Source organism: Montipora capricornis, chromosome 13, assembly GCF_036669925.1.
Source record: "Montipora capricornis isolate CH-2021 chromosome 13, ASM3666992v2, whole genome shotgun sequence".
NCBI classification, from domain to species: Eukaryota; Metazoa; Cnidaria; class Anthozoa; order Scleractinia; family Acroporidae; genus Montipora; species Montipora capricornis.
Window position 1 is genome coordinate 3,832,746 of NC_090895.1, and position 12,500 is coordinate 3,845,245.

Below are 12,500 nucleotides of genomic sequence, written 5' to 3' on the forward strand. Positions count from 1 at the left end.
CTTTGGTTTAGGAACAAACGGACAGTCCTTCGTTGTGTAGAGAACAAACATGTGTAATCCGCGAATATGACTACTGCGTACTTTGGGAGAGATTTTCTGCGATTTCTAACACCTTTGTGTTTAGCAATTACTCGAATTTGACCTCGAACGCACGAAGACAAGAATGAGCCCTGATGGCAGGTACACGGAGTATAACTAATGCGAATTTACCTTTGTTTTTTATGCTTATTTGATTTAGCTAACGCTCCTGAGTCAGATAAGAGAGACTTGAAATCCGAACTTGATCTGATGAAGACCCTCAAGCCTCATCCACACGTTATCAAACTATTGGGATGCGTCACTGAAAGTGGTAAATGCATCTATGAATTATACTATGATGCTGCTGCTGTAGAAAAAGAGCTCTTCTCTATGAATGCTCACTTGTTCCAAACCAAAACAGTTCCCACCTAAATCTCTTCTCAGCATCACAATAGGATATTGCATAGTAGTTCCAATCATAACGAGAAGCCCATTTACAACTTGCCAAAGTGCGAATTGTTCAGTCTACAGTTCTGTTTCAAAACCGAGCAGAAGTGTTTTATCGGGTTTTAAACCATGAGGCGAGGCCGAGTTGTTAATCTTAGACCCGAAAAAGCACGACCTGTGGGTTTATTGAACGGTTTCAAGAGCACTCCACAGAAAGTGTGTCGGAACAAAGGTTCAAATTTAAACGGTGGGTGGAGAACAGTAGCATACTAGAAAAAGAACCTAAGCTTTATCATTATGCTTTATATAAAAAATTCAAATGAAGAATGCTTTATCAGTTTGTAAACGCTCAGGCGCGTGCCACATTTTTTTGGTGGTCTGATAGGCTGTTTTGATCAATAATTATTAAATGAGTTTTTGAAATTTTATGCCAATAAGTGTCCATACTTCCGTTGTCTACTTATTAAAGACGTTTGTTAAATTACCAGTACGCGGCTTTTAAAGGAAATCCATCGTCATCTTTAGTTGGAATAAGAGCTTTTACAAGACAGATAAAACCAGGCCAATAAAACGCTCCGGTAAACAATGGCTTGGGAAATTAGTTGGATAGAGTGCGAATATATTATGGAATGTTGCGGTTGACCTAAAAACTGATTTGTCATTTCTTTTTATAAGCAAAGCTAACCCTTGGCATCACGAAGACACTGGACTGACCGTAGTCAATTGCTGCATTTTAGCATTCCGAATGAAGACTCATAGAAATAATTGAATTTTATTCTGTTTTATTCAGTGAAACTAGTCAAATCGTCCTAAAATTAAAACACTCGCAGGCAACATAACATGACGGAATCACACACCTAGTCAAGCGTAGAGCAGAGGAGATGAGAGAATTGTTCGTGGACAAACAAAAGGACCGACAGAGATAATGCCAGTTGAATAAACGTCATAATATTTCTCATAGATCCCCTATTGGTGCTGATCGAGTTTGTCCCTTATGGTGATCTGTTGGGTTACCTGAGAAAGAGCCGCGGATTGAATGACACTTACTACAAAGACCCGGATATCAAACCTCAAACCAGTCTGACGTCGCAACAGCTGATGAAATTTGCTTGGCAAATCGCTGATGGAATGAACTACTTATCTTTAAGAAAGGCAAGTATGAATGTAATGGCTTTCAGTAGTTAATACAGCAAACAAAGTTAGCAGTTTGTATAGCACATACCAGTTGGCTCAGCTGGTTTAGCTCCAAACTACTGTGAGGGATCAAAACTCCGGCCATACCAACACTCAGGGTCTTTAATTAACTGAGGAGGAAGTGCTGCCTTTCTGATGACATCTGGAAATGGTTAAACTCTCTAGTATTCTCGGATTAGGACGATAAACCATAGGCCCTGTCTTACAACTCTTCAATGTTTATAACCATGTGGGACGTAAAAGAACACACCACACACTATTCAGCAAGAGCAGGACATGGAATTCCCGGTGTTTTGGTCTGTCCACTGTGGTATATCATGGTTGGGAGGATAAATGCTTGGAGATACTAGCTACACCATGATTATCTAAAAATGCAAGGGTAAAGAAAGATATAATATGATATTACTCTTGTTTATGGAGTCATTAGTATAAGCCTCATAAAGAGCAACAAGCATCTGTTATCAGCAGTTGTTATTGTCATAATGTGTTGCAATTGCATATTGCCAATGCTATTGTTAATTCTATTATCGTTGCTGCTGTCGTCGTCACACCTGCTTATGTGCCTGTCATTGCCATTATCACTGGATCCGGCATCGCCACTTCCACTTCTCCAGTGACACTGATACTTGCCATTGCTTGTGTCATGGTAAATGTCATTAACGTTGTCAAAGAAACTGCTATACCCGCAACCGCTCAATGTTTTTTTTTTCACTGTCAAATTTATTGCAACTAACCAATAATGTGAAAAATGCTTCACTTCAGATCATTCACCGAGATCTTGCAGCTCGCAATGTGCTGGTTGGGGAAACAGAGACTTGCAAAGTAACAGACTTTGGAATGGCTAGAGATGTGCAACAGGAGAGCATTTATGAAAGAAAGACAAGGGTAACAAAACTAGAACATAAGAAAGTATAGGAAACTCGACAAGCTTACAACTTGATAAGTGAACTTCAGATGCCGTGTTTTTTGTTCCAAGTCGTAACCATAAAACGATTAAGTATAATCCATTCTGTTTTTTATCTTCAACTGCCAGGGTCGTTTACCAGTTAAGTGGACAGCATATGAATCGCTGCTTTATGGAAAATACACCACAAAGAGTGACGTGTAAGTAGACTTACTCGTTTTCGCTTCAACTTGAAGTTTGAGAAGCGATATTTCGTCTAAAATCGAGTTCACCTGCCATTCGACCATGCATGACCTTAAATTTGAATGTACAAAATGATAAGTCTGTGATGATTTCATTTTTTTAACAGATGGAGTTATGGAGTTGTTCTTTACGAGATCTTTACCGTAGGTAAGAATCTGTGCATGCAATAGTTTGCTGCTTTACACTCTTCGAGATCATATCTTCACGTACTGTAAAATTCTGATTTTGGATTCGACGTTGCATCTTGCAAATGGGCCACTTGATATGTTCAGAACTTCACCTAATTAGAGGCACGCGGATTTCAATAAGCGTCACGAAGTGTCCCCTTGCTCTTTTCTATGACTTCAACATCACTTGTGTCTCGGAATACTAGACAATTAACGCCTCGAAGTGTCCCTCAAATACTGCTCCTCAGGTAACGATAAACTGTTGCATTTACCCTGAACTCAAATAACTCTAACCTTTACCCTTACTTCATTATTAGAAATAGGTAGCAAAGGCAGGGACACTTCGTGTTGGATGTCAAAATTGCGTGTCAAGTGCCCTCTTGAGGATAGGTATTCAGATTTGCTCGGAAGATTCGCTCTGAGAATCAACTTAGAGAAAGCAGGATTAGACTAACTAGAATATTTCCCATACACAGACTCAGAGTAGGGAATTAGGATTCAATGGTATCCTAATCTAAGTCATAAATGCGTTAGCAGTGGATGGGAAGTTAACAGGGATGGTAGGTGCGGGAAAAGATTTCCTTCTCTATTTTTTTACCAGGTGGTTCTCCATATCCACGGATGGATAGCAAGAAAATTGCAAGTTTGCTTCAGCAAGGTTACAGGATGCCGAAACCACAACACGTGGACAATGACTTGTAAGAAAAATGCTGTTTTACGTCATTTAGTTCAACGAAAACGACCCAAAGAAAGTTTAATGTGGAAAAATAATCGTTCGCCAACTGCGAAGTACCTTTTAGCTCATAGCACACTTCTTTCATTTGAACTATCTGCAAGACCTTAACCAGAACCGTAACCATAAAGTAATACATGAAGTTAGGCTTAAGTAGACACCAAGTGTCACATTATGACATGTATGCAAAGTAAAAAAAGTTGATGTTATGATAATAGGGTCACTTTGCGACGCCAACACCAGGTAAGGTGAAGGTCAGTATTTTGCCTCAAACGACAATGATGACCGAAAATAATATTGTAAAATTGCGTATTCCAGTCTCAAACTTGGATGCCCTTGACATTTGCATTCAAAACCTTCAGTTAGCTTAATAAATAAAATTTAATTCAATACGACTTATGCTTGAGACACAGTAAGGTAACAGTGTAATGAAATTATTCCCAAGGTATCAAATCATGATAAATTGCTGGCAAAATGAACCTGAAGCAAGACCGTCATTTGCTGATTTAACACAACAGCTAAAAGGAATGGAAAACCAGCACAAGGTCAGATTCTTTATAAAATTTTAATGCAAGCCAATAGCCAACTTCTATATGTCCTGTGCGTTGATTCAGCAGCTTTATGGGCATTTATCAATATTTTTTTAATTTGTATTAAACTTCTCCTTAAGAATTATGAGACAAAGAAAATATCGCCAAGCTGTGACTTTTTTACGTAATAGCCTCAGACGCATGGCCCAGTATCAACTGAAGGCACTACTGAGTGGTCCTTCAATTTGAACGTGTAGACCTTACTGGAGCGTAGAGCGTGGATGATACTTTAATTCAGTGCTCGTTTTTGCTGCGTAATTTCAAGTGAGTTAAATACGTAAGTGACAAAAGCACTTTGGTCGATGCATCACAAAATTGTGAACACAAACCGGACGAGTCATAACGAAGCATTTTCACTCACTGGACCGACAGCCATGTTGCTTTGCTTAATTAAACAAAAAGGGTAAACCTAGTCGAAAAAGATGGTGTTTTTTATGGTCACTTTGGACCACAAAATGGCTGCAGTTTCTCTGTCTAACGGAATAGCAGTATGGTCACCTTGACGTCATTAAGTGGTTCGAACAGGTGGCAGCAAGGGGTGAGAGATGTATGGGACGTATAACTTCTTGTTTGGAACAAAGAGGGGGGGGGGGGGGGGGAGGAGGAGATCTTTTGTGATGTAATTTTGTGAACTAAATCGAAAAAGAAAAGCATCTTTCAATATGTGCTTTTTTATTCCTTTTGCAGAGGCTGCTCAACATGCATATTTACAACAATGAACTGTACGCAAATTTGGAGGACTTGAACGCATAAAATAAAAAGCAACCTTAACTCTTCTGTTTTTCAAAAGGAACTTTAATCATTTCGACCTCACACTTGACTTTGATGAGAAATTTCCCCCTTTCAAATAATCCAAAGTGAATCAACATCTAAATTTCATTTTAATTGATTTACTTAAATTGATTAGTCTCTTTAAGAGGCAGGTTTTTCGTGCTCCTCGGATAGTTGCAATACATCTATTATGTGAAAACAGGAACTAGGGATCATGGATAGGACCCTTGCTTCGAAGTAGCGCAGTTGTGGGAAAAATGGCTGCTAATTTTTGTTAACTTGTCGCAATTTCTAAGACGCATAAAATGTGAAATTTCGAGGAGAAATTTGGAAATTGTAATTTTTAGCTACGACGAATGGATTTATTTTGACCGTTAAGAACATTTTGGCCAGCTGCACTTAAGAACTAAAGGAAAAAAACGTTGGAGAATTTTAGTAGGTAATCGAAGTGATATGAAACATTTGGTCGTATGTACGAAGCTTTTTCTTGATTACAGGGCGTTAAGGTCCCTTAAACGCCCAATGGACATATCACCAAGGAATACCATAAAGCACATTTTATACCCCATTCACACCAACAAGACATGCCTAATTAAACTGGGTTTAACAAAATAAAAATAAGTCACAGAAAAATGTAGGACTGGCTTTCACATGACATTCAGGTTTGTTTCAACACATGCTTTTATCTGTGATAAATTCGTAGTCGACAAAAGTCAGTAAACATGATTTAAAAAGATACCCCCTTTGAAACCGTGTTTAACTAAACATGTTTAAAACATGTTTAAGGTTTGGTGTGAATGGAGCATTAGACAACACTTAATTTGTAAATATACAAGATTCCTTCTTGGAGCAATAGCTCTTTTGACACACCCATTAACTGATTTACCTTAGCTAAGGCTTATCCGAAACGGAAACTCGCTCTTTTAACAATTACAAGAAGTCTTAGGCAGTACAATTGTAGAAGAAAGGTTTTACTTTTTATAAGACGTGTAAACGGAAATAAACTCGGGTATTTTTAAGTTGTTTAGAATTGTGTTCTTGTTAACAAATAGATTCCATGTTGCCGTGTATCTGTTCAGTAATAAATCACAGAAGACGTCAATTAATGTGGTAAGAGCAAAAAACGTCTTTTGTGATCAATACGGAGCTTACGCAAGGAGACGACGACGGCTACGAGAACGCCACACAACAATAGCTCTAACTAGAAAAAAACAAAAACTCTGCACGCCCTCAACGTGCGTTTTTCATGTTGGTGCAATTCTTTACCGACCTCGTCCTGACAACAACGAGAAATGAGCACATTGCAGGTTGTGTACAGGACATGAGAACATGATGAAACATGATTTTATCCCCAAACAACCACAGTGTTCATGCCAATTTTATTCCCGCAATGTTGATACACACTTTTCGTTCCGAACGACTTGGGATTGTAACGACATTATTACAATAACGGGAAATAGTATTTTTAGACGACGTTCTCATTAGTGCCGTTTATACGAGAGAAAATAAGCCGCGCCTAACTCTGGCCGCGGCTTACGTAAGCCGCGAAAGGAACTATTCATACGAGTATAAACTCCCCGGCCAGGATAAGCCGCGGCTTCAGAAAGCCGTGAACGTAGATTTTGTACCATTTATACGGGGTGTTCGCGGCTTACGTAAGCCGCCGCCAGAGTTAGCCGCGGCTTATTTTCTCTCGTATAGACGGCCCTATTGTCGTCGCCGTCGTCCTTGCGTAAGCTCCCTAATTATTGAACAGACGCACAGCAAAATAAAATCGTTGTGTTTTACATAATAAATTATTAAACTGTACAAAAAAGCATATTTTATTGTAAAATCCTTCAAACATATTTAAAAGACCCTTCATTTGGCAAAGTCTAGGCCTAAAATTGGTTTTAGGTCTAAGGGTTAGGCTAATTGAGGGTTTTTGGGTTATCTTCAAAAAGGTACAACGATGACCTGCAACGATCCTGAAAATGAAAAAAAAAAAAAAAAAAAGGTCACATTTGCATTTGAAACATTGGTACGTCTTTAGCTTTTCCAAGTGCACGTGGTCTGAAAGGAAAAAGTAGAACAATCATTTTAAAATCATTCTTTGTAATATTTTACGTCAAATGAACCTCGACCTTGTAGCTTTATGCATTAATCAAATTCTGTGCCTCACATTTCACGATAAAAGCAATTACCAATTTTACGCAAGTTTTTTCTTAAAAAAATATATTAATTTCCGGTAATTGAAAATGTGGTAGGCTTAGCAACACTCTAGCTCTTTTAGAGAAGGCTCCACACTCTCGAGAAAAAAAGTGGTCTTTTCCCACCCCTTCCCCCTGGAACGAGCTTCCCGCTCCTCCTCTGGGACGAGTGGAATAATTGCTCTTTGGAAAAAGGGAGGGAGAACAGATGTGAAGAAGTGAAGAAAAAAAAAGGATGCTTAAGTAATCAACAACAACTATATACCGATCAAGTCCTTGACCTCCTAACAAAGGGAAAGATGTTAATAAAATTTCTATAAGCATGAAAGATGGCAAACTGAAAACAAAGCCAGGTTGCTGAACACGACATTGGGTGACTAAACGCGCCCGATGGGAAAAAAAAAAGAAAATAAAATTCGCTGTTTTGCTTTTGTGTTTTTCTGCTGTTTAGACGTAACATGTCCAAGATGAGCAGAGAACGAGAAAGGAATGAACAAAACTTCAAAACGCACCGTCAGAGACCTTATTTTGTTCATCAAATACTATTGTGCATTGGCGCTGCCGTCCACATCGCCGTCGTAAATCTCTAACGACGATGGCGGCTACATGAGCGTTATCTAAATAAATCATTTTATGATGCTGTAAATAATTTCGCGATCACTCCCAAGTTATTCGGCATAGAGAGTGTGTACCAATATTCCAAGAATACAATTGCTATGACTAGGGGTGTGGATGTTTGGGGATAACATTTGAATGAATTTTTTTCATCAGGTGCTCGTGTCCTACACGAAACCTGAAATATGGTCATTTACACGTACGTCATTTGAAAGCTTAAAGCAACAATGATGTCAAGGAAAGCGAGAACGCCAGAAAATAATGGGTTTAGTTAATGAACAAATACGATGTACACTCCGCACATGCGTTTTAAATGGTATTATTTTTGTCCAACGAAGTGAAATGACAAAATCTGAGGTTTTGTGGAGGACGCGAACACCCCATGATAAATTTTTGATTTTTATCTCCAAAACTCTACACCATTCTTACCAATTTTATTCCTGGAAGTTTGTACACATTTTCCCTTGGAAATGACTTGGAATAATCCCAGAGTTGTTATAATAGCACGAAGTTCTGTTTTTTCGAGGAATGTTTCGTAACCGTCGTCGTCGTACTTGCTTGAGGTCCCTACTTGGGAGTTTTAGCAAGGACAACGGCAACATCAGCGACGACAAAGTATATTTAGCTGTCAAAAACAACACCTTTGCACGCCCTGCACGTGCGTTTTTTCACTTTTGTCCATTTCTTTGCCGTCGTCAGCAAAACAAGACAACGTGAAATAGCCGACTTTGAGGTGTTATCAAGAACGTCAGCACTTGAGGATAATTTTCGTTTAAGTGCCGCTCAGACGAGTGTCATTTTTGAGGAACTACCGCACCCTTCTCATATTAAATGAATTAGTCACTAAGTAAATGCAATAACGCGAATTTAAATTTTGAGATGAGGTTCTCGTTGCCGTCGCCGTTGCTTAAGCTACCTAATATAATGATGATAATAATAATAATAATAATAATAATAATAATAATAATAATAATAATAATAATAATAATAATAATAATAATATCTGACCTGCTAATCGCCCTTACTCGTAGTCGGAGACTGAATTGCTAAGGACGGAGCTCACCGAAGTCGGACCAAGGAGCTGTGCAGCCGGCTAGGCGCTCGGCCTATCGTAACTACTTCGCAATTATTCCATTTTGTTCAACAATAGGGGCCAATTATTATAAAACTGGATTTTAGGAACGGTTCTAAAGTGAACACAAAAAGTGAACGATTTTCTATTGTATGCTCACGCTGTCGTCAAAACCTGAAAGTTGCTGATTTCACGTTTAGTGGACTACGGCAAAAAAATGCACTGAAATGCGTGTCGCTCGTGCAGCAGGTTTATTTTTCCTTCCTCAATCGATGATCTTAAAACAGTGGAAGCTCTTGAATTGATTGCCTTAATAGTATACCGCCATTAAGTTGAATTAAGGATCATTCTCACACGTCGGAAGCCGTACTCCTTAATTACGAACTGAGTCTTTTATGTCGACCTTGTCTTTAATATCGTCCGCCTCAAGGACCCCAAGGGACTAACATCCTTCTTCTTCTTCTCCCAATAATTTTCTCAATTGTTTATCATCCGGTAAGCGGATGCCATCGCAGCGGTGAGGCTTTCCTCTTTTAATGATCATTACAGCGCATTTGAAAATTCCAAACTTCTTTTTCATCTCTACCTTGTTCCCACTGTCCGTACAGCTTGAGGTCGTCCATGAAAAACAAGTGATTAATAATCCCTTTACCATTTCCAAAGTCGCAATCACCTTTCATCTTCCCTAGAGCGTCGGAGTGTAAGTGGTATTAATGACCTCATTAATGACGGTGCAAAAAGGAGAGGTGACAAACCATCTCTCTGAAGAATTCCACGTTTAATGTCTACTTCACCCAGTTTGACCTCCGGGTGTTAGCTCTGTTCTCCAGCCTTCCATGCTGCTTCGCAGGAATCTTATCATGTTATCAGCGACTCAAAGGAGCTCCACGCAGGAGTGCGGTACCACGTCAAAGGATTTCCTGAAATTAAGGCCCACAGACGGATTTTTCACGCGTTGCTAAAGAAATGAAATGTTACTTCCGGTAACTGACGTCATCATATCATGAGCTGACAAGAAAACCCACTCACAAGCTAAAGTCACCACACGAACTGTTGTTTCCATCGAAGGTGTTTCCTCGCCCTTCCTCGCGCCCGTTCTCAGATCAACTGCGCATGCGTAAACGAACTGACCTCTGGTTTGGAAAAAAAGCTTAATTTGTCATGTCGACCTCCATGCCGTGTTTTAGTTAATGTTACATTTTTCGGATGAGCAGTGAGAGTATAGTGGGCAGGAAAAGCCTACAAAAAGCTTCTAGCTAGTAGTCAAGTTCCACGAAACATAAATTGCTCCAAATTTCTCGTCTGTCAAAATATCTTTTAGGAAAAGGCGGCGTGGATGACGAGTGCCAAAGATATTGATGATCACATCAATGTCAATCGCTCTGCCATAGCGGATGTTCATCATCGCCAGACCTGACTGTCTATTTGTAGTCATTATACTTCTTAAAAGACCTTTTGCACTCTGCGGAAGTAACAGGTTATGTCAAGAGAAAATGAGGGGACAGAGAAGGAGGCTCCCGGTCCAGCCCTTGGGATATGTCATGTCCACGAAAGTTATTTTTAGACGAGCGGAAGTCTTCCGAGACGTCCGCATGCAGGCCAACCTCGGTCCGATGTTTGAAAGAAAATATATATTCATCAGTCTTCCACGTGCGCCATCATTTTCTCTTTTCACTAAGAACATGAGAGCTAAGCAAGACTGCATGCGGACGTCTCGGAAGACAGACTTCCCCTAGAACAAAGACTTCCGCTCGTCTAAAAATAACTTTCGTGGACATGATATATCCCGGCCAACGCCTTGAGCCTCCCTCTCTGTCCCCTCATTTTCTCTTGGTTATGTGCAAAGAATGCGAAGTAGGACATTTATGTTGGGAAGGAAAATAGGCACTTTTTTGGAAGACTCGATTTGTCAGCCACTTCTGACCATTTGCAACGCCAACGGACAAGCTCAACGTATCCCAAATCATCTCGATAAAACTGAATCGCTGCATCAATTGTGGCGTCACTTGAGCTGACCAATACTTCAGGTACCAAACACATCAGTTTGGAGACATTCATCTGGATTTCACTGGCGTACGTGTCCATATAGGCTATAAGGTGGTCCAACAGTGGAATGCACAGTGAACGTTGAAAGTACTGAACAGGTGTGACAAGTGGAACATTATCTCGATGTCGCTGTCTTTTGGCAATTCTTGGAAGTGCGGGTTCAACATGGACGTCTTTGCCTTGTTCAACGCTTGCTTCGTACCACCGATTGAAGTGAACCTCGAGCTGCTCTCCGATAGCTTTCAGATCTGATTTCACAGAGCCATCCTGGGTGTAAGCCTAGTGGTTTGAGGACAGACAAACACTTCATTACTGTGATCACCGTTACTATGAACTGGAACTGAGTTACGGCTGTCAGAAAACCGTTCGCCTTTGTGTCCGTTTCCTGGTCCCATTTCCAGGATCCGTACTCGTCAAGGTAAAACGCTCCATTTGCAATTACTTCGAATGTCTTGACAATTGCTCTGAAAAGGCTGTTAAATACCTCGAACGCCTCATGCCTCTTCACCCAGCGAGTGCGAGAAAGCGCTTCTAACAGCTCGTGCTTTTAGAAATATTTCCTTAAGTGTTCCTATCATGTTTCTTATCATTGGAATATCACATGAATGTACAATAGCGAGATTCAGGCAGTGTGCATTGCAGTACGTATGGACTGCTTTGGGGCTCTTTTGTCTCGTAAATGCTTGCAGCCGAGGGCATACTAAATGCTCCATTATATCCTTGTCCATCCGCAATTTTTCACATCTAATGACCACGTTTGGAGCGCTCGAGGATCGATGTTGCCACAGATTCACCTGTCGTCCATGCCAAACGTACAAATCCAAGAAATTCTTCGTGTATGCTACAAGTTTCACCAACAAATCGAATTGATATGCAAAGCTGTTCAGTATTCGAAACGTCAGTTGTTTCATTGGCGAGAATCGTGAAGAAAGGTGCACGCTTTGGAATTTCACTAATAATTTGGTTCTTCAAATACTCGTGGTTGTTTTAAGTTACTTCAAAAGGATAATTGCTGGTTTTCACTCACGTGATCAACAGCCATGTTTTTCAACGAAAACAAAAGCGTTTCCGTAATAATAGAGTTAAATTCCCGGAGGATTTGGTGTGGGCACCAACATGGCCGCCTTTTCTTTGTTTAGGGACACCAACATGGCGGTCGTGACGTCATGTGAAAACCGAGAATTACTAATTGAGAAATCCTTTTTTAATGAAAGAGATGTGTGATCCTCGTACATCTCCGCACAATTTAAACAATAATATTGTTCAGATACCTTCAACGGGATTGGAACCCACGACCTCTGCTATGCCGGTGCAATACTCTACTAAGCGCTGCACCACCATCTGAATGTGAGGCCACCAGAATTTTTAAGGTGTCTATAAGAGATAATTGTTTAAATTGTCCAAAAAAAGAGTGAGTCACTTCTCCCTTTCGTCTAAAAACCCATACTTCAAATATACACATCTTATTCAAATATTTCTTTTTAGTCAGTGCAATTCCGGCAAAAGACGAG

At 40.0% G+C, this 12,500-nt stretch overlaps 1 protein-coding gene across 3 annotated transcripts in view; it reads left to right on the forward strand.

The window, feature by feature from the left end:
* Window positions 1-6,090, forward strand: part of LOC138029719 (fibroblast growth factor receptor 4-like) — a 94,560-nt gene extending 88,470 nt beyond the window's left edge. For all 3 annotated transcript variants that reach the window (XM_068877477.1, XM_068877474.1, XM_068877476.1), the window contains 8 exons: window positions 239-349; window positions 1,427-1,617; window positions 2,422-2,544; window positions 2,693-2,763; window positions 2,913-2,953; window positions 3,575-3,671; window positions 4,152-4,251; window positions 4,984-6,090. In XM_068877477.1, coding sequence (XP_068733578.1) covers window positions 239-349; window positions 1,427-1,617; window positions 2,422-2,544; window positions 2,693-2,763; window positions 2,913-2,953; window positions 3,575-3,671; window positions 4,152-4,251; window positions 4,984-5,049 — 800 coding nt within the window. In that variant the 3' untranslated portion in view covers window positions 5,050-6,090. The remainder of the gene's footprint in view (window positions 1-238; window positions 350-1,426; window positions 1,618-2,421; window positions 2,545-2,692; window positions 2,764-2,912; window positions 2,954-3,574; window positions 3,672-4,151; window positions 4,252-4,983) is intronic.
* Window positions 6,091-12,500: the final 6,410 nt, after the last annotated feature.